The 23,532-nt window shown below is 51.9% G+C and overlaps 1 protein-coding gene across 3 annotated transcripts in view; it reads right to left on the bottom strand.

Moving 5' to 3' along the window:
* LOC149320263 (arf-GAP with Rho-GAP domain, ANK repeat and PH domain-containing protein 1-like) overlaps window positions 1-23,532 on the bottom strand; it is a 138,876-nt gene that overhangs the window by 11,402 nt on the left and 103,942 nt on the right. For all 3 annotated transcript variants that reach the window (XR_016280294.1, XM_089513219.1, XM_089513220.1), the window contains 14 exons: window positions 16,520-16,654; window positions 16,066-16,201; window positions 14,757-14,859; window positions 12,298-12,487; window positions 11,352-11,397; window positions 8,512-8,675; window positions 7,581-7,793; window positions 7,214-7,319; window positions 6,056-6,203; window positions 5,138-5,224; window positions 3,795-3,863; window positions 3,094-3,211; window positions 1,725-1,838; window positions 176-318 (listed from right to left, as the gene is read on the bottom strand). Coding sequence is in view for 2 of the 3 variants with exons in the window: in XM_089513219.1 (XP_089369345.1) it covers window positions 176-318; window positions 1,725-1,838; window positions 3,094-3,211; window positions 3,795-3,863; window positions 5,138-5,224; window positions 6,056-6,203; window positions 7,214-7,319; window positions 7,581-7,793; window positions 8,512-8,675; window positions 11,352-11,397; window positions 12,298-12,487; window positions 14,757-14,859; window positions 16,066-16,201; window positions 16,520-16,654 (1,772 nt within the window). In the remaining variant the exon portion in view is untranslated. The remainder of the gene's footprint in view (window positions 1-175; window positions 319-1,724; window positions 1,839-3,093; window positions 3,212-3,794; window positions 3,864-5,137; window positions 5,225-6,055; window positions 6,204-7,213; window positions 7,320-7,580; window positions 7,794-8,511; window positions 8,676-11,351; window positions 11,398-12,297; window positions 12,488-14,756; window positions 14,860-16,065; window positions 16,202-16,519; window positions 16,655-23,532) is intronic.

The following is a 23,532-nucleotide window of genomic DNA, read 5'->3' as shown; positions in this document are numbered from 1 at the left end:
GGGAGCCCATGTTTTAGTTTTCTAGGGGAGATGAATGGGCCACAGCAGAAGAAGAGGCCCTGCTCCCATGTCCTCACATTGGGTCCCTTTACGCTTGGGAGAAAGATGGCATATAAACGGAAGAAGGAGTCAACGGAGACCTTGGCCCCGGAGGGAAGGCCAGCCAGACGCTCACCCGGACTTCCTTGTAGAGCCGGAGGCAGCTGCCGTTGAGGATGAAGTAGCGGTCATGGAAGCCGGTGCTCAGCCCAAGGCCCAGAAGGTTCTTCTCCTCCCTGAACTTCATCATCCCATGTTTGCTGTCACCCACTTTGCTGGCTGCGGAGGAAGGAGAAGGTGAAGAGGTTGGAGAACCCACGGAGAAAGGCAGCCCAAGAGAGGAATGGAAATGGCTAGCTGCCCACAGCTGAGCAGTGGCTCCAGGAGGAAATGTTCAGAAGGCGAGGGAGGCAGGCACGGCCGGCGGTCACCATGTTCGGGAACCTCCATCCTGAGGTGTCCACAGGTCGAGGGTCAGCGCCAAGACCACCAGGGCTCCGAGGGGGAGGCCATGAGGGACCTCAGGCGCCAAGGGAGAAAAGGCCCTGCGGCCACAGCCTCCTCCCAGGCGCATGGCCCTTCCTGACTGACATGGTCACAAGTGGAAGAACGGCCTGGAAAGGTCACTTTATTCTGGGCTGCCCTTCCCAAGAACCCTGTCTTTATTTAAGCCTTTTTGCTGGCAAGTTCTACATGGGTCAACCTGCGGCCAACAGGCCAGGCGCCCGCAGCCGGACGGGGGTCCCTTGGGGTTGGCAGCTGGAAAATGGGTCCTCAGTGTTCTATGTAGGAAAAGGAAAGAGGGAAGCCAATCCGCACAAGTGCGAATCTCCACCTGTCCTGATCAAGGTGAGAACAATCTGATCCCAGGCATCTCAGACAGGCTAAACATCTCACAGGACCTTTCTGTGGATGCCACCATGGAGCAGAGGTCTGAGTGTTGGACTAGGGCTCTGTAGGACCAGGGTTCGAATCCCTGCTCAGCCCTGGAAAACCCCTGGGAAGCCCCCTCTGAGGAATTCTTCAAAGCCAGTTGATGTAGTTGGGGTCTGAGTGTTGTGGGACTAGGACTCTGGAGGCCTAGGGTTCAAATCCACTTGGCCATGGAAACCATGGGGAAGTCACACACTCTCTCAGCCTTGGAGGAAGGCAAGCCTCCTCTGAAGAAACCTGGCCAAGAAAATTCCAGGACAGGGTCACTGCATGTAAAGTCAGCTTCATGGCTCCTAAAAGCAGCACAGTCACCTCTCTTGTGCCACTGTCCGGCTCTTTAACATTTGCCCAGAGCGCTGGTGCCTGAGGCAACTCTTAAGAGACGGTGGGGAAAGGGTGACGGAAGGGTTGCACACTTTTCACTTTCTGCTGTGAAAACCCAGATGGTGAGGTTTTATAACTGATAGCAATACTGGCAGTCGCTCACAGACTAACAATAGTTGAAACCTAAGTAAAGGACCCACTTCATAGAACAGGATTACATTCTGTTCTTAAGCTGGTGCCCACTGGTTAAGTAAGACATTTTGCCTATTTACACTGCAAACCGTATACTTATATGATTTTTATTGTTGTTTCCTATTTGTCCTCTGTTGATTCTTGGAGCGAACGCTGTGCCCACCCCAGGGCCCCCTTCCTTCCTTCCTTCCTTCCTTCCTTCCTTCCTTCCTTCCTTCCTTTCCCCAGCTCCTTACCCAGGTAGAGCAGCATGTTCTCCATGGACAGCTGGCGCTTGACCACCAGGCAGCTCTCCCTCCCGAGGCCATGGACGATCGGAAGGACCTTCTCACTGTAGTGCAAGGGCCGCTCTGCGCAAGGAGAGGAAGCAGGAGCGTCAGGCGCAGGAGGAGGAACGCCTCCGGACCCCCCTCCCAGCCTTGCACATTTGCACGTCTAAGTTAGCATTGTCCCCTCCTAAAGCACCTGCGCTCCGTTGGAGAGCCATTTGTATTTTGCATGTGCTGCTGCCAATTAAGAAGTGCTACCACAAGACATACTGCTCCTCCTCTGTGCAATCGTTATGTCTACCTTGACTGTGGCGTTCTCAATCATACTCTCCTTTGAGGCTTAGTCATCCCAAGTTGCCTAAGAGGCACTTTGGCCAAGGCCACAGGATCCCCTTATAGTCACACAGGCATGGCTTCATTTTAAGAGTGAAGAGGGGATGCCTTGGCCTGTTACAGACAGCCAAAATAAAGCTGCTTCAAGTCACAGTGGAGGTATGGTGTTTCAATGATGCATGCGTCCGAAGAGTCCAGAAGTCGCACCAAAGCCACGCTCCAGCCCTAAGGACTGGAGCGTGGCTTTGGTGTGGCTTCTGGACTCTTAGGACGCATGCATCATTGAAACATCATACCTCCACTGTGACTCGAAGCAGCTTTATTTTGGCTGTCTGTAACAGGCCCTTGTCTCCCTTTGCGCCTGGCTTCTGGGACAAAGCTAGACTCTCCTGCAAGAGACCCCTTTAGAAGGCGAGTCCTGCTGCGGGAGTCTGGCTATGCCTTGTGCAGGGAATACGTTCTCTCCACTGCGCAGGTGCAAAATTTATCAACTGTAGGGCAGCCAGTACAGCATTGCTGGGAAAAGCCATCTCACTGCTTCAGCTCCTGTGACTGCAGCTCAGGGACTGCAGTCAAACTGGAGTGGAACTGGATTGTCCTGTGGGGGGGGAGGGGGGAGAGTGACCAATGATGCCACAATCCCTGTTCACCTAGAACTCCCAGGATGCTGAGCCTACAAGCCCTGAACCCACTCTTTTCCAAGCGACCAGAGTTGGGAGACCAGCAATTATTCCCCTCCCCCCCAAAACCTCCCAGACTCCCAGGGACTGGGATCATATTGGGGTCCATTGGCAACAGGTGTTTCTTGTGTCCTTGGAAAATCTCCAGGGACCAGCAGCCAAGAGATTGTGGACCAGGAGTAGTCCATTGACCACAAGGAAAGTCAGCAAAGGGTGGCCTTTCCCTGGTGACCTTTCCCCCTCGGCCGGAGAAAGGAGCGGTCAGCACCCAGAAGGCCCTGAAGCCCTTTCCAGCCCTTAAACCTCCCTCTTCAGCCTCTGACCTGCCTCCTCCCGTTCGTTCACTTCAAAGCAGCTCCAGAAGTCTTTCTCCTTCATGACGATCTTCCTCCGGTCCAGGATTTCAAAGACCAGCTCTTCCGCTGTCATCGCAGCAGGAACCTGGAAGAGAACGAGGGTCAAAGGTCAGGCCTGGCCGCCCGGCATTTTGTCAAGCGCCAGCGCCGTTTGGTCCAACTTGGGCCTTCTTGGTGGCTGCGCCTGACCTCTGGGATTCCGTGCCAGAGGAGCCTCAGATGACACATGGACACAGACACATAATGCAGTCTCCTTTCGCCAGCAGGCAAAGGCCATTTTGAGCCTCAGATGGACAGATGGACACAGATACTTACCACACACCATTCTTTTGGGCCATTTTGTCCAAGCGGGCTTTGAATGGGGAAACAGGGAAGTTTCTTATGGAGGGCAGGGAGAAACTATTTTTTAAACTTCTGTATGCTTTTAAAATAATTTTATACAGTTTTATGTGTAGTGCTGTTACTTGCTTTTAAAATTGCATTGTTGGGCTTTACTTGGTTTCTCTTGTGAACCGCCTTGGGTCCCTTTCAAGGAGAAAGGTGACAGGAAAGCGAAATGAAATAAAGCATTTTCCCAAAATGGATCCAAGAGGTGGGTTGGTGGGCTGCGTCTGCCCCCCGACGCTCCCCAATTCCCCCCAATCCCCTGCTCCCCCCGTCCTCCAGACCTTGAGGTGCTGCTCCGTCTCCGTCTTCTTCTCCTCCAAGTAGACCGTGCAGATAAAGTCCCCGGCTTGCTATTTGGGGGGGGGGGGGGGCAAAGAGGACCAAAAAGTGGGTTACAGAAGGGGCTCTCACCCCCCTCCCCCATGAACAAGTGCCAGGCCTGATGGTTCCAGTGTCAGCGGAGTGGAGGGTCTGCTCTGGGTTTCAGCCCAAACTCCAGCGGAACAGTGGGGGGATGCCAGTCTCTCTCTCTAAAACAGGCCCCACACCATGGATGGGCACTTTCAAGTTCGGACCAAAGCACAGCACAGACCCAGCACCCCACTGACATGGGAACACGTGCCCCCCCACCCACGTGTACCTGTTCCCCACTAGTTCCACCAATAAACCACAACAATGCCCCCCCCCCCCAAATACCCCACAGCTGTCACTCAACCTTTGCACACTCACTGGACCCCACACAATGATTGTGCGACGGTTGCACTGCCACTGCCATGGGCACATCCCATGGGATCCTGGGATCTGTAGGGATCTGGCTGTGAATGCCATACGTCCCTCCCTAAACTGCCAATCATAGAGCTCCCCAGGATGGCACCAGGCCAGCCGGCAAGAGATGGACCATAGCCGCCAGGCAGAACCAGGGAGCCACAGAAGTGGAAGGGGCCCTAGCAGCAGCATTCAGCAGCCTCCAGCATCTTTCTGGAAGAGGCCCAGAGGAAGAGGGCCCACCACTCTCCAGGCCGCTGGCCCCATTGCCAAAGCGGTCTCAATGGGTCACTCAAGGTTCTACCTCCCTGTCATTTGGACCCATGAAAGCTGGTCCTATGACCCTTTGGGGCAGCAGAGGACAGTCCTTGGGGGGTGTTTAAAAAGGCCACCATGGCACCCTCCATCTCCCCTCCACCAAGCTGACGGTGTCCGGCTCCTTCAGCCTCCCCTCCTAGGCTCTGCTCTCCATCTTGCTCATCATCCTCATTGCCCTTCTCTTGTCCAGCTTACCCTCTGGGAGGTGTCCTTTGCCCAAATACAGAGTGGATCTGCTCCCTCAATGACACGGGACCCCACTAGATGCCACATGATGCCAGCTTTTGGGTTTGAGTGCCCCGGGTCTCCCCTCTTGGTGTCCACTTGAAAACACTGGGCCCCAAGACCACCCCCCAGGTTCTGTTTGACCCAAGACCTTTCTCATCCCCAAATCTGATCCTCCAAAAGCACATCCACCATGGGAAGACCCACTGCCACGCCACGTTTAGATATGCCACGTCCGTACCACTGCCATGTGACCTCTGGGCCCAACCCCTGGCATCATCCCTGGGGGGCAAGAACACAGCCCCACAGCGCCTACCTGGGTTCCGCTGGGCAGCCCTGCGACCCGCATCTTCATGATGGCCGTGATCTCCTCCTGCTGCTTCCGCATCTCCTCCTCATCCACCTGTCCAGAAAAGGAAAGGCGGCAGTCTGGATTCAGACCACTGCAGCTCCCTTACATTTGCATCTTGTGGAGGAGCTTTCAACACAACAACAGCCAGGCTTCAGCTTAGAGTGAGTGACCGATCCAAAATGATGGGCCTTATCCCCAAAATGGATTCCACACTTCCACTTACTCCAAATAAAGACCAATAGTTGCATTTTGGGTTTCTCCAGGGCAAATAATAATAAATAATAAATAAAATCTTTATTTATATCCCGCCCTTCCAGAAAGATCAGGGCGGCTTACAATATAACAAAACAACAAATACAGATTAAAATCAGCAAGATCAATAAAAAATAACAATAAAAAGCCCCATTAGCCCGTCCTCATGGCCACGGAAGAGGAGGGAGGCCCGCAGGATGTTAGTCGGGGAATGCCTGCTTAAATAGGAAGGTCTTAAGATCCTTCCTAAATTGGGCCAGGGTAGTAGATGAGCGGAGCTCAGTGGGCAGCGTATTCCAAAGGGCAGGGGCAGCTGTGGAAAAGGCTCTTCTAGAAGTAGAAGCAAGCCTAGCCCCTGGCAAAGGTTCCCAACCTGTGCTTGAGCCGTTGGGGGGGGGTGTCCTGGGGGGTTCTTGGACCGTCCAGAGGGCCTTTGCTGGGGAGAAGAGTGTGGTCACACTGTAGTACCCATTTTGCAGAGCCGCCCAACAACGGTGGCATGCCCACTGCCCTCAAACCTTGTTGTCCATCCATATTCACAGAGGGATGTGTGTGTGTGAGAGAGAGTGAGTGAGAGAGAGTGAGAGTGAGAGTGAGAGAGAGCTTCCCCCGACCCCCCTCCATGCATACGCTGAAAATGTCCACGTAGTGCCTGATGAGGTCCTCCACCACGCGCCCGGCCTTGTAGTCCTTGCCATCCGTCTGGAAAAGTGTCGGGCCGAAGACGATGGCCAGGTTGTGCGTGTTCATCTGGTTCACATCCGAGAAGCACTGGACCCTGCGAGGGAAGCGGGGAGTGCTGTGGGACGCAGCCCCCCCACTAGTGACCGACTGCTAGATGGGGGCTGGGCCTTTGCCTACTGAGCGCTTTGGCTCCTCAAGACACAGGGCCCTCCACAATGGTGCAGTATTGTCAAACTTTGCTTACTTATAGTTTCTAATACCTATTTGTTTTTAACTGGTTTCAAATTTATGGCTAGGTGATGATATTTTTACCTTTTGTATTTGATATAATATGTAATATATACATATATAGCTATGTTTCTTTTAAGTGTTGTAAGTCACCTTGAGTCCCTGCAAGGGATGGTAGACTGCAGAAAAGGTGGAATATCAACAAAGTCAACTGAGGAAAGTTTATGGGAGCATTGTAGCGATGTGAGTTTTTATCTGTATCTGTTTTAATTTTTGGTTGCCACACTGGAGAAATAACCCGGTTTGACACCACTTTTTAGCCCCTGCAACCCAGGTTAGGACACGGCCTTTGCGCAAAGGCCTGGACCACGGTGGGCAGCTGCAAGGGGCCCAGAGCCAACACACCCTGCTTCCATCAAATCCCCATGGGCTCCACCCCAGAGGCAGTGCTCCCAAATAGCCGTGCCTTCCTTTTAGTCCTTCCCAAAATGGTAACCAGAAATGATGCCGCAATGCTTTCTGAAACTACTTTGAGAAGGATTCAGAGAGAAATAAAGGGAGAGTGTTGGGGAGCTTTCTAGATATCTTTGCGCATTTGAGGGGATCTACACACAGTTTGGGGGAAACCTCCCTTGTAAACCATGAGGGTTTCTATTAAAAAGGGGTGCTGGGGGGCTTTGTGGAAACTCAGGGCCTTCAGGGCAGACCTTGCCCACCTGGACCTAGAAAGGGCCAATGCTTGCGCAGCAGCAGAAGCACAAGGCTACCAACAGGATCCCAGTTCCAAGCAAGAGGGTCTTCCTCCTCCTGGCCAGGAGGTCTGTGTATCCCGAGGCAGCAGGAGTCCCACCCTCCGGAGGACCCTCTGGCCATTACCTGTAGAGGTGGTTGATGAGGGCCTTCACGGTGGCTCTGTTGACCGCAGGGAGGCCGAGCAGCAGCTGCCGATACCGGCTGGTCTTCTCTCTGTTGTCCTCCAGGTCTGAGAGGACAAACAAGACAGACAAAAGGAAGAAAACAGTGGAAGAGGTTTTCTGGGGGGGGGGGGGGGCCTCTGGTCTCAGTGGTCATCACAGGGGAGGGCCCTGTGTCCAGTGGACCCCTAGGGACTATGTGGGGGGTGGGCTCCAGGGTGGCCATGCTGCTTCATTAAACAGGCTTCTGGCTTTCTCTGCCCATCTCTGTCAGCAAGGACAGTGCCAGCAGCTGACCGGCCCTGACTGAGTTCAAGGGTCAGCCTTACCTGGCACTTTCAGCCATGCTGGGGAGCGCTCTTTGGTGAAGAGCCCATCTCGGACCTCGCGGAAGAACCGCTTGAGGGTGTTGGCCACGTCGTCCACCTGGTGTTCCCCTTCCCTCAGCCGGACCTTGCGGGCGTCTCTCCGGAGCGCCTCCAGGAGGCCGGTGGTCTTGGAGTTCTGGCCGCTCTTCCGGTAGATCCCTTCTGAGGTCAGCCCTGTGGGAGACAGCAAGGGTTCAAGGGGGCTTCCTAGGGGACGAGGGCATCTTGCAGGAATGCCGCCCAGGTCCTAAAGGCACCCTCAAATCTCATCTAATCTGGAATACTCAGCAGGGTCAGCCCTGGTTAGTCCTCAGATGGGTCACTGTGAGGGGCAGAGGAGCCAAATCATGGCCACTGATGCCCCATGGCTCCCTGAGAAGCAGAACTGCCACGGAGCAGCGGTGGGACTGGGAGCCTAGAGATGGGTTTTGGGGGTCAGCTGTACCCTTTGGGGCAGCAGAGAACAGAACTGCCCCCTCCTCCCTGCAATAGCCCTGGAGGGGTGTTTAAAGAGGGCCGCCATGCCAGAGCCTTCTCTCCATCTCTCCGCGTCTGTCTTGTTCTCCATCCCTGCCATCATCCTTGCTGCGCATCCCTTATTTGCCTCAGAGCAAAGCCACACTGACTCCTTAGAATAGACAATAAAGCTTGTAAAGGCAGCGGGCCGGAGAAGAAGGCCGCAAACCAGATAGACAGAGTCGGTCAAGGAGGCTGTGGCTATGAGCCCAAATGAATGGAGCAGAGCGGTCGGCGGCTGGGGAGTCTTGTACAGGGGTCTCACTTATAGGGTCACCTTGCATCCAAGTCGACTCCAAGGCAGGTAACAACAACGCCCAAAGCCACAACTGCCCCCCACCCACCCTGCATCCCTGCAATGAGGACCCCCACGCACCGCACTGCGTGATGTAGTCAATGCACCGGTCCACCAGGATTGGGACGTCTGTCTCCGTCAGCTGCTGTTCAGACAAAGTGTCGCCCGCGCTGCCGGCCGCCCGCTGAATGGCGCTGACCCAGGCCAGGAAGTCCAGTTTCCTCTCACCTTGGATGTACAGCGTCCTGAGAGGAAGGGCACAGAAACATGGGTTTGGTCACAACGGATAATAAATAAATAAATGCCATCCCCCCAAAGCAGGGTCTTCCGCATCGCAAAAAGCCAAGATGGCGGGGGCTGGAACTGGTTTTGAAAAGGGCACCGGTCACTAATAATAATTTGTTTTATTTATATACCGCTATTCCAAAGATCATAGCGGTGAAAAGCTCCATCCAAGGGTATTAAAAGAACTGGCAAAAGTAATATCGGAGCCATTGGCAATCATATTTGAAAACTCCTGGAGAACAGGAGAGATCCCAGCAGACTGGAGGAGGGCAAACGTTGTCCCCATCTTCAAAAAGGGGAAAAAAGAGGATCCCAACAATTATCGTCCAGTTACTCTGACATCAGTTCTAGGAAAGATTCTGGAGCAGATCATTAAACAGAGAGTCTGTGAACATCTAGAAGGCAATGCCATAATCACAAAAAGTCAACATGGGTTTCAGAGAAACAAGTCATGCCAGACAAACCTAATCTCTTTCTTTGATAAAATTACCATTTTGGTAGATGAAGGGAATGCTGTGGATATAGTATATCTTGATTTCAGTAAGGCCTTTGACAAGGTTTCCCATGACATTCTTGCAAACAAGCTTGTAAAATGTGGGCTAGACAAAGGAACTGTTAAATGGATCTGTAATTGGTTGACCGGCCGAACCCAAAGGGTGCTCAACAATGGCTCCTTTTCATCCTGGAGAGAAGTGACCAGTGGGGTCCCACAGGGCTCTGTCCTGGGCCCAGGGCTATTCAACATCTTTATCAATGACCTGGATGACAGAATTGGGAGCATACTTATCAAATTTGCAGATGACACCAAATTAGGGGGAATAGCTAATACCCCAGAGGACAGGATCAAGATTCAAAATGACCTGAATAGACTAGAAAGCTGGGCCAAAGCTAACAAAATGAAATTCAACACAGAGAAATGTAAGGTATTGCACTTAGGGCGGAAAAATAAAATGCACAGATATAGGATGGGTGACACCTGGCTGAATGAAACTACGTGTGAAAGGGATCTAGGAGTCCAAGTAGACCACAAGTTGAACATGAGTCAACAGTGTGATGCGGCAGCTAAAAAGGCCAATGCTATTTTAGGCTGCATCAATAGAAGTATAGTGTCTAGATCAAGAGAAGTAATAGTGCCACTGTATTCTGCTTTGGTCAGGCCCCACCTAGAATATTGTGTCCAGTTCTGGGCGCCACAATTCAAAAAGGACATTGAGAAACTGGAGCCATGTGTCCAAAGGAGGGCAACTACAATGGTGAAGGGTCTGGAAACCATGAAGCCCTATGAGGAACGACTGAGGGAGCTGGGGATGTTTAGCCTGGAAAAGAGAAGGTTAAGAGGTGATATGAGAGCCCTGTTTAAATATTTGAAAGGATGTCATGTTGAGGAGGGAGCAAGCTTGTTTTCTGCTGCTCAAATGAATAGGAGATAATGGAGCAATGGATGCAAACTGCAGGAAAAGAGATTCCACCTGAACATTAGGAGGAACTTCCTGACAGTAAGGGCTGTTCGACAGTGGAATGCACTCCCTCGGAGGGTGATAGAGTCTCCTTCCTTAGAGGTCTTTAAACAGAGGCTGGATGGCCATCTGTCAGGGATGCTTTGATTTGGATTTCCTGCATGGCAGGGGGTTGGACTGGATGGCCCTAGTGGTCTCTTCCAACTCTACGATTCTATGATTCTATGATTCTATGATTCTAAGTAAGCTAATTAGCAAGTAAGCTAATTTGCCCCCAACCGTCTGGGTACTCATTTTAGCTCCCTCCTCGGAAGGATGCAAACCTGAGTCGAGCTTGGGCCCTTTTGCTGGTCTTGAACTCACAACCTTGTGGTTTCGAGTGAATGGCTGCAGTACAGGCATTGAACCACTGCGCCACTAAAGATGGCTGGCAAAACCACGTTTAAAGGTCAGCGCCTTTTCTAAAACCAGCTTTTAAAATGGGCTTAAATCTGTTTGCTTTTAAAGTTTATACAGACACACACAGAGTATACATAAATTGAAAAAACCTTCATCAGCAAGACATAAATAAACAGTAATAAACAAACAAATAAACGAAGCGGATGGGCCAGATTTTCGTATTCCCCAAAAAGTAAAATTTCCAAGCTCTGGGTTTGCAAATTTCCCCTTTTCCATTTCCCTTTTCAGCCAATCCTCTCTCAAAGCCATTTTAGTTTGTCTTTCTTTTGTTACAATTAATAATAAAAGTAATTCTACACAACCAGAAAAAATATTACATATTAGATAAGCAACAGAAGACCATTCTAAACTATACAAGAAGAAGACTTTTTAAAATAACCTTCCTATAAGAAACTCATGTTCTCAGTGTTTTTTCCATCACTCTATAGAAGAAAATATATGTCAATATCAATGTTTTGATGCACTCTATTTCCCCACAGATTGACAAGTGGAGCTGGCAAACTGAACTGATCTGCATTGCTATCGGCGTAAGAGATAAACGGACGCCAAGCAGTGCAAAGGTTTTCGCTGCGTCCGCCATCCTTCCTTGAGGAATATGCGCAGAAAGTGGACTTTTCTGAAGCGCAATGGACCACAGTCTTTCTCGCCACTGTGAAAACCAACAGAACATTTTAACCTCTCGTTTTGCGGAATAAATAATGTGGGCACAATCATTTCTACCTTTTCTTCTCCACCAAGACAAGGACTTCGCTGTCTCCCTGGATGGCTGCAAGGCAAAGACCGGCATTACTAAGTCTGCAGCTGTAATCTTCTTTCCAACGGCAGGAAAGCCTCCTGGGAGCTCAGCCCCATTGGTCCCAGGGAAGGTTGGACTGCGACTCTGGAGACCAGGGTTCGAATCCAGGCTTGGCCAAAGAAACCCCTCTGGGTGATAAGTCACACTCTCTCAGCCTCCTCAAGGGAAGGCAATGGGAACCCCCCTGGACAAATCTGGCCAAGAAAGCACCGTAATAGGTTCGCCTCAGGGTCACCCTAAGTCGGAAATGGTGGCACGCAACAGCGACCTCAACCTCAACAGCGGAGTGCACAGAAGGGCTGCCTCTGCCCGTGAGTTTGAATCCGTGGGGAACCTATTCTTCCAAGTTGGCTTCCCTTTAGAGGACATCTGCATGACATAGCAATTGCAGCTGAACAGCATTTTAACAGCTGCAACTTCTTCCCAGGGAATCCTGGGATTTGTAGTGTGGTGAGGTACTTACAGCACTAGAAGAGCTCTCTGGCAGAGAATCCCAAGTCCAGACTACAAATCCCACAATTCCACAGAAAAGAGCCAGGGCAGTTAAAGGGGCATCAACCTGCTGCACATCTGCAGTGCAGATCGCTCTCTGTTTTGGGTCTGTTTCTGTGATTGGGGAGCTTAAAATATTAACGATGGAGACAGCAGAGAAGGTTAGATATCTCACAAAACTACAAATCCCAGAATGCCACAGCAACAAGCTATGAGCCAGTTAAAGCAGTGTCAAACCACTTTACCCTCGCAGAGCAGAGGCAACCCATCACAATGTTCAAACTGCTGCACCGCGCTGCCTCCCAAGCAGTGTCCTTATGTGAAAGGAAAGCCTTGGTTGGGACTCGCACCCAGTCCCAGGGGATGGGGGTTACTCACAGAGCTCCTGCAGCTTCCTCAGGTGGATGGCCTCTTCCTTGTCCTCCAAACAGGTGTGGAGCGTGGAGCGGTCCAGCGCAAACCATCCTTCCTTGGCGCACTCCAGGTTCAGGCCGTTCTTGTACTGCAGCCGCCCAAGGCGCTCGAACTCACGGCTCAGGAGGCCCTCGGCAGCCGGAGGGATGAAAGACTGGACACAAGGGGCACAGAGCAAAGGCCTGGGTCCAGTGGCGGGAAGGACCACGAGCCCAACCCCTGGAGCTCTCCCCTCGTTTGCAAAGGCCTCCCCTCTGCCCCCGGCCCTCTCCCCAGTTGGGACCTCTTGGCGGCTGATCTTCCTCCTCCTCCTCTTCCTCTTCTTCCCGGGGGTCTCTGGGACTCCCTCCCTGTTCAAAGGGCCCTATCCCCCTTGGGGAGCCCTATAGTCTTCGGGGGAGACCCTCCTCCCCTCCCACCGCTTCCTCAGGCTCCTTTGGTGAGAGCAAGATTCTTCAACTCTGTCTTAAACAACTTCCATAGTCACCTGTCTGGATCCACGGATCCACGGGTTCAACCCCCCCACAGATGGAAAACATATCTTTCAATTCTAAAAACCAAACCTTTGCTTTGCCATTTTCCATCAGGGACACCGTTTTCCTACTATGCCATTGCATTTAATGGGACTTGAGCATCCACATATTTTGGCATCCTTTGGGGGGCAGCCCTGGAACCAAAACCCAGAGGATACACCAAGGGCCCCCACCATATATTTACATTTTTGTTTCAGTTTGGATATAGTGTTTTAATCTGTATGGTTTTTAAATACATTGAAAGCTACATTGAGGCCCATTATGGGGGGGGGGGGGGGGGAGAGGCAGGATATAAATTAAAATCATCATCCTCATCATGCTCAATCTGCTCCACATTCCTATCTCCACCCAAAAGGTTTACGGCTGATTACTTCACTTTCAATATACTGTTATAGCTGTATTTTGTTTTAATCTATGCTGTCACCTGCCATAGGTCCCATACTATGTTTTATGTATGTTGCCCATAAAACTCTCTGATCTAGAAAGCGTTGAAGGCGAGTCTTACTTTTGGGAGACTGTACTCTAGAGGCACCAGGAGCCAGAATAGACCTGGAAAACTCAAGGAAGCGGCTGCCTTTAGCAGAAAGAGCCGTTTGAAATGGCATGGTTTTGTTGAAATCAATAAACTGATAGTTTTTGTGGGTTTTTCGGGGGGCTCTGTGTCCATGTCCCAGAAGAGCTTCTTCCTGACGTTTCGGCTGTGTCTGTGGCTGGCATCTTCAGAAAATGATGCTGGTGAAACGTCAGGAAGAAACTCTTCTGGGACATGGACACAGAGCCCCCCGAAAAACCCACAAAAAACTACGGATGCCAGCCATGAAAGCCTTCGACTTCACAATAAACTGATAGATTTTAATGGTGCAAGACAACAGAAACTTTTAAAGAAGAATGGAAGCTAGTAGGATGAGAAACTAGACGTTTTAGGAGCAGAAGAATAGTAGAATAGGATAAGAAGAAGAAACGTATTTTAGTTGCCTTCAGCTGTAATCAGCTGAGCTATACATTGGGCCCTTGTTCTCCGCTGGGTTTGGTTCCAGGACCTCCGTGGAGAACAAAATCCCATTAAACGCTCAAGTCCCATTACATACAGGGGCAGAGCAAACGGATGGCTCTTATATAAAATGGAAGATCAAGGGGTGCTATTTGGAATTAATACTTTTAAAAATGTTTTCAAGCAGTGGATTCTTGAATCCATGGATAAAAAATCCATGGATAAGGAGCGCCAACTGTCTTTTATATGAATTGGTAGAAGTTGGACTCTTGGACCTTTGTAACAACCATTACCTGGCAAGCTGGAAGTCATATATAAATCCCCTATGTGGGTTTTGTTTTGTGTTATTTGATGTAGATTGTTAGTTTGTAATATATTTAGCCCACATATTGCTGTAGTTTAGCCACGGTTGTTGTTTTATGCAGGTTGTGCCTCCCTTATCTGCCATTCTGAAACACCAAATTGTCCCCACGGACGGCTGAGCGAGCGGCACCTTGGCTTTCCAGTGGTTCAGGGTACACACACTTTGTGCCACAAACAACATTATTAAAAAGTTTGGGTATAAAACTACCTTCAGGTTATATGCATAAAGTGTAGATGGAACATAAACTGGTGTTTGGAGGTGGGTCCCATCACCAAGAAATCTCCTGAAGTATAAGCAGATATTCCAATAGCTGAAAAAGCCCAAAATTCAAAAGCCGTCTGGTCTCAAGCATTTCAAGTAAGGGAGGCTCAACCTGTACTAATCAAATGTATGTATGTATGTGTATATAGAGAGGGGTTTGGACTGAAGCCCAGAGCGGATCCACTCCACCCCCCGATGCCGATGGTCACTCTGGGGCCAGACCTTCTGCGGCCTCCATAGCCCCCCCCACCCCCCCAGTGTCAGGCTGGCTGACCTTTGCGATGCACTTGACCCACTCCTTGGCGCCTTCGGGGCTGTCCAGCCCAAAGAGGTAGAGCCTCTCCGACTCCACAAACACCTCAAAAGTGTTTGCGAACCTGCAAAGGGAGCAAAGATGGAAGGGTCAGGGAGCAGTCTTTGAAAAGCGGGGTAAATCTGGGGAGAGGGTGGTCAGCAGGCGTCCTGATAGGTGGGCTTCGGATCATAGAATCATGCAAGAGACTCCAAGGGCCATGCAGCCCAACCCCTTTATTCTGCCATGCAGGAACTCCCAATCAACAGACCTGGGAGTCTGCAGGATCTACAATGTACCACTTGTTTATTTATTTTGCACCTCCAATGTTTATGTCACTGTACAAAACCAAAAAAGGTGAGCAGCCCCACCAAAGCAGTATAATCTATTTTTAAAGGAATACAGGGTAAGGAAGGGACTGATATAAACTTAATTTTAAAACACAGAACACAAGAGGAACTTCCCGACAGTAAGGGCTGTTCGACAGTGGAACAAACTCCCTCGGAGTGTAGTGGAGTCTCCTTCCTTGGAGGGCTTCAAGCAGAGGCTGGATGGCCATCTGTCGGGGATGCTTTGAGGGGGTTGGACTGGATGGCCCTTGTGGTCTCTTCCAACTCTATGATTCTATGATTCTACACACTGACTGGTTTGTTTACTCATTCCATTTCCACCCTTGAGATTAATGGGGTTGCCGTGAATCAACAGGCAACTTGCAGGCGCACAAACAAGCACACAAACACAAATGCAACAGAAGGAGCAGCCCACAAATATTCAGGGGACAATTCCAAAAACTGGAACTGCAGGAGAAAATGGAGGAAGCCAAGGCAGAGAAAGGAAAACCTTGGTGGGCTGAGAAACGGGTCACCCTTCATGGAATGAGGGTCCCCATCCGAAGGGAAATGAAGGCAAAGTGGATTGTGCAGGGTTAAAACCAAAAAAGGTTATTGTGCTGGATCCTAAAAGATACGAAGGAACCCCGTAGCCCCTATGAGATGAATTGGGAGTAAGCCATGTCTCCCTCCCAGTTAGTCCTACACCTGAGTCCTTTGCGCCATTTTGTGCTAAAACTGGCAGTTCTTTGGAAGCAGAGGCTGGGTGGCCATTTGTCCTGAGGAGGGCTTGGATGGTGTCTCCTTGTGGGGCAGAAGAATGGGACCAGACTGGATGGACCTCAGGGGTCCCTTCCTAACTCTAGGGCCCCGTGGCTCTGGCATGGCCACCTCTTTGGGCCCCAAAGAAACGGTTCCCTCAAGTGCCCTCCGGTCCAGGCCGAGACAGGACCGCTCTTTACCCATGAGTCTCCGGGGGGCTGTTCACGACGGTCACGATCTCCTGCATCCGGATCTCTCCGTTGGGAACGGTGCTGGTGTTGCTTTCATAGTAGCTGAGGACGCCATCGTGGAGGCGGCACCAGCGGCGGCTGAATTCTGCCGGGAAAGACCGGGACAGAAAGTGACCAGGCTCCTTCGGGAGGAGAGGCCGAGGTCCGACACGGCCCCCGCCATCCCGCCCTCACTATTAAGAGCAAGTAAGGACTGGCCCTTTCTCCCCAAAACAGGAGAACAGGGAGTATTCTACCCATACCTTGGATCCCAAAGTATTCCAGGGGGCTTGGCCACAGAGAGGAAGCCATTATGGGTCACGGAGGGCAGAAGGACGGAGCAGTGCCCCTCCAGGCTGGTGCCAACATCTATTTGGGGGACGACTGAGTAGCCCAGCCTCGCCTAGTCCTAGACCGGCCTTACCTTCCCGCGCCTTCCGCTCGTGGAAGGGCTTGGCCACGGAGGGGGCCTTGTAGAGGAAGCCGTTGTGGGCCACGGACGGCAGGAGGACTGAGTAATGCTTCTCCAGGCTGGTGGTAGCATCCATCTGGGGGGTCTCTGCCAAGGCAAGGGACAGTCAGGGGGAGAGGGTCCGAGGGTGGGTGAGGGTCCGAAAGTGGCCCCAACAGCCAACAGCCGGACAGGCCAGCAAAGGCTCCGTAGGGTCCAGGCGCAGAAGGAGCAAGGAAAGGGGAGCTAAATGGGACGGAAAGGGAGACAGTGCTGGCAAAGGCCTTTCTCTACAGGGCTCCATCTTTCCAGACAAAGGTGCTCAAGTGCTGGGACTTTTTGGGTGGACACATCTCTTGAACCCAGCACCCTTCCAGGTACCCATCCTGGGGTAGTGGCATCCCTACATTGGGGTCACCCCCCCCCCACTGACCTCCTCCTCCCATTTCACATCATACAGAATCCTTAGTAATGCTTTTTGACACTAATTCCCATATACCAGTGAATGTCATGCATCAACATAAACAATATAAACATAAACAACTAGCAAAATTAAAATTATACCTTCAAATTGCAATATCATATGCACAACCTAAATGTATTTACATATACATAGATCTGGTTAAAATGTGATCTTTTTGAATAAAATGTTAAAAGAATAACACACACCCACACCCATATGGACAGGTTGCTTACCTGTAACGGTGTTTCTTTGAGTGGTCCTCTGCGAATACATACAAATGGGTTTCACTGCGCAGTGCTGTTCGGAAACTTCTGGAATCACTGGGCAAAGTTTACTTTGCAACATTTGGGCCTGTTACAGACTGCCAAAATAAAGCTGCTTCGGGTCTCTTTGGAGGTATGCTATTGAAATGATGCATGGGTCCTAAGAGTCCGGAGGTCACGCCAAAGCCACACTCTATTCCTAAGCACTGGAGTGCAGCTTTGGTGCAGCTTTCGGATTTTTAGGATGCATGCATCATTTAAACAGCATACCTCCAAAGAGACCCGAAGCAGCTTTATTTTGGCAGTCTGTAACAAGCCATAGAAACTTTTTGGCGGTAACTCCGCCCACCCATTATAAGGCCCCTGCCTTCCCGCTCTTTCCCCAGTTCCGCAATTTTTCCGCCAAGCGGGCGATGGAAAGAGCCAATAAGAGCAGGACACTGAGGGGACAGACGGGTGGGATTTGTATGTATTCGCAGATGACCACTCAAAGAAACACCGTTACAGGTAAGCAACCTGTCCTTCTTCTTCGTGGTCTCTGCGAATCATACAAATGGGTTTAGACTGACAAGCTTAGGTAAGCGGCGGAGGGAGTGTCCTGAGACCAAGCTATGGTAAACCAAGGTATATTTATTGCAACAATAAAACCTTAAACCATAAAAAGAGTCAGTCTTTTGAATGTGCACAAACTCAACATAGCAACCACATTGCAAAACCTGAGAAGGGATTGTATGGTCATGCAAGACCAATCCCATGGCAACTTGTGCAAACCATCATTCAGCAGAATGCAAAAAGTGACATTGTTTACGTAGAACTGTAAACAAAACATCAGAACAGTGCAATCAATGACAAACATCATAACAGTGCAGTCAACGCAACCCTGAGACCAACACAGCCCTCCCGAAAGCTGCGTCTCGGATGGCCCTGGTGTCCAGCCTATAATGCTTTATGAAAGTCAGAGGCAGGGACCAGACAGCAGCCTTGCAGACATCCTCCAAGGGGATCCCCGACAGGAATGCAGAGGATGCTGACACTGCCCTTGTCGAATGAGACCGAACCCTGCCAGGGAGAGGTTTGCCCAACAGTTCATAGCAGAGGCGGATGGTACCAGCCACCCACTTTGAAAACCTCTGCGCGGACACGGGCAACCCCTTCTTCGGTTCCGAGTAGCACTGGAAGAGTCTCTCGGACCGACTGGAGGCAGCAGTTCTGTCCAGGTAAAACGCCAGCGCTGTCCTGGCATCAAGAGAGTGCAGGCTTCGCTCCGCATCCGAATTCGGATTGGAAGCGAGAGTAGGGAACACAATGTCCTGGCACATGTGGAAAGCAGACACAACCTTAGGCAAGAAAGTAATGTCTGTCAGAAGGACCACCTTGTCTTTGTGAAACCTCAAGAAGGGCTGGTCCCTCCGCAAGGCACAGAGTTCGCCCGCACGGTGGGCAGAGGTGATGGCCACAAGAAAGGCGGTTTTCCAAGTCAGTAGTCTCAAGTCCGCTGTGGCCATCGGTTCAAAGGACTTGGATTGGAGCGCGGCCAGCACCGCCTCCAAGCTCCAAGACGGGGCCGGTACCGACAGGAGGGTGCAGGTTGGCACATCCCTTCAGGAACCCCTTCACCAAGGGGTCCCTAAAGAAGGAAGCCCTACCCTCAAACTGGTACCTGGAACAAATGGCAGAGAGGTAGCACTTGATGGATGTGAGGCATAGCCCCTCATCCAAAAGCGCCATCAAAAACTCCAGCACCACTGGAGTGGAAACCTGAGCAGGAGACAAGCCCTTTCGATCAAGGAAGAGGCTAAACCTCCTCCACTTGTGGGCATAGGACCGCTGGGTGGATGGTCTCTGTGTGGCCAGGATCACCGACCTCACCGCATGCGGCAAAGCGGCTAAGGCTGGATTCTCCAGGCCACCAGTGGCAGGCTCTCGATGTCCAGGTGAAGAATCCGGCCATCCTGGATTGACAGCAGATCCGGACGGAAGTCAAGGCGGAGGAAGCATCTCTTGGAGAGGTGGAGAAGGGATGCGAACCAGGGCTGCCTCAGCCACCACGGGGTGATCAGGATCGCGTCTGATCGGTCCGTTGTCATCTTGGACACCACCCTGATGATGAAGGGAAAGGGAGGAAAGGTGTAGAGCAGCTCTCCTGACCAGCGGAAGGCGAACGCGTCTCCGAGGGATTCGTCCCTGTGCCTCCTGGAGCAGAACTGGGGACAGTGGCTGTTCCATTCGGTTGCGAAGAGGTCGACTTGGGGGGTTCCCCACCGATCGAACAGGTCGCTGACCGTCTCCGGATGGAGCCTCCATTCGTGGCACACCGAGGGGGATCTGCTTAGGCGATCTGCCAACTTGTTGTCTTCCCCTGGAAGGTGGATCGCTTGGAGGAGCACTTGTCTCTGGATGCACCAGTCCCAGATGCGGAGAGTAATCTCGAGCAGGGTCTTGGATCTGGTGCCTCCCTGTTTGTTGATGTAATACATCACAGTGGTGTTGTCCGTTCTCAGGAGGACTACCTTGCCCGCGACCGAAGACTCGAATGCCTTCAACGCCTTCTTGACTGTGAGCATCTCCAATGATGTGGAGAAGTCCGTCCTGAGCTGATGTTAGAATCCTGTAGTATTCTACCAGATGTATTTTACTGTGGATGCTGGGGGGATGGGTTGCGCTTCGCATAGCTTGTAGAGATGGTGATATGGAGTACTAGGTTGGACCAGGTGTGAGTTATCTAGTGTCCTTGAGAGGCTGGCCTGCAGAGACTTGGAATGCTGTTTCGTTTCTCAGGGGATAGAGATGGAGGATGGGAACTAGTGCTGGGAAGGAGGGGTCCTGTTGCGCGGGCTTTTGCTAGGGGTGGAGTGCTTTGGCTTCGGGGGGAACTTATGCATTGCTTTGGCTGGGAGGGGTCAGTCTCAGTTTAGAAGCTGAGTGATGCCACATCGCTGATTTTGGAGCCTTCAATAAAGTTCTGTTGTTTCATTAAACAAGCTGACTGATTGATTGTCCAGGATTCTGGTCCACACTCTGACAGCTGACTACTTGTCTTTGACGATGAGGTCGAGCAGGTGTGCGCCCCAGTCTTCCAGAGAAGCATCAGTTGTTAAGGTCAATTGGGGCTGAGGTTGATGGAAGGGCGTCCCAATGCAAACGTTGTGGCAGTCCAACCACCATCTCAGGGAAGCAGCCACCGGTCTCGGTACCGTGAGCCACTTGGACGGGGGGTCCTCCATCAGAGAGAAGACCGAGAGGAACCAGGATTGAAGCGGCCGGAGGCGAAGCCTCGCCCACAGCGTCACGAACGTTGTGGACGCCATGTGTCCCAGGACTACTTGGATGTCCCTGGCCCTCACCCTTCTGTGGGAGATGCAAGGCCTCAGCGACGCCGTCAACGCCCGGAAACGGTCTGGAGGAAGAAATGCAGAGCATCTTTCGGAGTCAAGGATGGCCCCAATGAACTTGACCTGTCTGGTCGGTGTGAAGTGGGACTTTTCCTCGTTGATGACCAGTCCGAGGGAGGCCAAAAGGTGCAAGGCGAATGAGACTGTGTCCTGCAGTTCTTGTTGGGAGTCGGCGGCAAACAACCAATCGTCCAGGTACAGGAAGACTCTGTATCCACTCTGATGGAGGTATGCCACCACTGGCGCCATGCACTTGGTGAAGACCCTCGGGGCCGTGGCAAGGCCAAAGGGGAGGACGTTGTAGTGGTACGCGGTGGAGCCGACGGCGAAGGCGAGGAATCTCCTGGGGGGAGACTCCCAAATTCCAATGTGGAAATAAGAGTCCTTCAGGTCGACCGTCACAAACCACAGGCCCTGGTGAAGCAGAGGCAGAATAGAGGCCAAGGTTACCATTCGGAACTGACGGTACTCTAGGAAGCAGTTCAATTCCCTCAAGTCTAAGATGGGCCTGATGCCTCCATCTGCCTTCGGTACCGTGAAGTACCTGGAGAAAAACGCCCTAGAATATAAGTCAGGCAGTAGGGGGGAAATTGCCCCTTTGTCCATCGAAGTGCGCACTTCGTCGAGAAGGGTGTCCGAGGGGAAAGTGGACATAAAAGCTCCAGTTGAAGGGAGCTCTTGGAACTCGAGGGCGTAACCCCTACGGACGATGTTAAGGACCCACGAGTCCGTTGTTATGGAGGCCCAGGTGGTAGCAAAGGGCCTCAAAATGTCCAAAAAAAAGAAGGGAGAAGAAACGAAGTGCGCAGCAACCCTTCAGGCTCTCTTCTTCCCCTGGTCGGTATCCTGCCGGCAGGACTTTCGGTACCGAGGAGGAAAGTTTCGGCGGCCAGTGGAGGAGGAAGACTGAGAGGGATAACGGCGCCTCTGGGGGCCCTGCTGTTGGGGCTGCCGGTCCTGCTGGAAGGTCCCTTGAGACTGACCTTGGGGCTGCCACGGACGCTGCCTCTTCCTGAAGGGCGAGATGGAGGAAGACGACATCCCGTGCTTCTTCGCCACCGCCTTCATCCTGAACTTCCTGTTCAGGCATTCGTTGGTCTTGGCGTGGAAGAGGCTGGATCCATCCAGTGGCATGTCCTCGATAGCCGCCCTCACGCTGGAGTTGAGGTCGGACCCCCGAAGCCACGCATGCCGACGCAGAGCAATCGACGCCGACATGGCCCGTCCAGCACAGTCTGCCATGTTTCTGGAGGCGGTGATGAGCCAGCTGCCGATGGAGTGGGCCTCATCCCGGATCTCGACGAGACGCCTCTGGACCTCGTCCGGGACATCAGGGACGAGCGGCGAGATCCCCTCCATGAGGGTCTGGATGTAGGCCCCCATGCAGGCGTTATAGTTGATGGCCTTAACCGCGAGGGCCGCAACAGAGTAGGCCTTCTTGGCCAGGCCATCAACTTTCTTCGCCTCCCGATCCACCGGCGAAGTTGCCTGCTTGGGGACGAAGCCCTGTTGAGCCCCCTCCACGATCGCCGAGTTCAGCTTCGGATGATCGGTCTGTGGTGGAAATATTCCTTGTTGAAATAAAAAGCTATAGAAAGATGGAGTCACCTTTGTCAGCCAGAGAGATGGTTTTTGAAATAAAGGCTTGGAGTTTAGAGAAACTAGAGCAAAGGAATAAGGAGTGCATCTTGACCTGGATGGAAGCTGGCACCAGTAAAAAGACATAACATAAACTACTGAGATAAGGACACATAGTTGACATTCAGAAGCAAGGTTAGGAGGAAAGCCACTGAATTCCTACAGGAGGGGGTAAGGAGTGATGATGCAGTTTTAATGTATGCATGTATTTCTGTTCTGATTGTAAGAATTCTGTATGTTTAAATTGTAATTAGCCAATCAGGTGTACTGAAGAAGCTTCTTTGTCTTGAATAATATAAAAAGAGCCATTTTGTCTTGTTCGGGGTCTCAGCTTTTGGAACTTGAATTCCACTGAGTTCATTGTTTTCCTTTGTCGACAATTGGAAATAAACTTATGGATTTTCAATTACTAGGTCCTCTTGCCAATCCTTGCTCTGTCAGTCCTAGAAATTTAAGTTTCCTGAAATTTCTGTTACAGGTCAGCCACGAACAGCTCGAAGGGGCGACCCGGTAGAGGGACTTGATCCTTCGCGACGATCCCACCAGGGAGGCAGGAGCATCCCACGACCTGCGGACGATGGTCTTGAGGGACGGCAACAGCAGGATGGAAGGCGGCGTGGGAACTTGACCATGGACACGGCGCTCCACCGGATCCTGAACCTGCTCCTCGGGGAAGGAGAGCTCAATGTCCAGGGCCCTGGCCATCTTGATGATGTGCTCGTTGAATGAACGCACATCATCGGTGGGAGAGGACGGCTCAGGGTGGTTCATCCGCTGAGGGGACGCCTGGATGGAAGTGTCATCCTCGTCGGAGGGGTCCCCCGCCGGCAACAAAGGCTCCTCCTCAGAGTTGGTGCCTAATGAGAGCTGAATGTCAGGCGCCCGAACTCGAGACGTGGGACGCGCCGGGATCTGGAGGGCAGGCAACTCCGTCCAGCGGGACGCGATGGAATGTTGGATTTTGACGCCGCCGAATGCGAAGTCTGGGGCTTCTCCTTCCGAGGGGCCACAGGGCGCAGGTTCAGCTGGGTGAACTTGCGGAAGGCGGTCTCCTTTGGCAACGACATGTAATACTTCCCCGTCTCCAAGTCGAAGAACATGTCAGTGCCCTCGTCCACCGGCTCGTCCTCCTTGTCCACAGGCTCATCCTCCTCCGAATGGAAGGAGAGAGGGGGAGACTACTCCCTCAAGGCCCCAACGACCTCTGCATCAGGGTGGGCGAAGTCCACA

Source organism: Sceloporus occidentalis, unplaced genomic scaffold, assembly GCF_023333645.1.
Source record: "Sceloporus occidentalis isolate IW3139 unplaced genomic scaffold, rSceOcc1.0.p SCAF_2, whole genome shotgun sequence".
Classification (NCBI taxonomy): Eukaryota; Metazoa; Chordata; class Lepidosauria; order Squamata; family Phrynosomatidae; genus Sceloporus; species Sceloporus occidentalis.
This window is presented reverse-complemented; position numbering and strand designations above follow the sequence as displayed.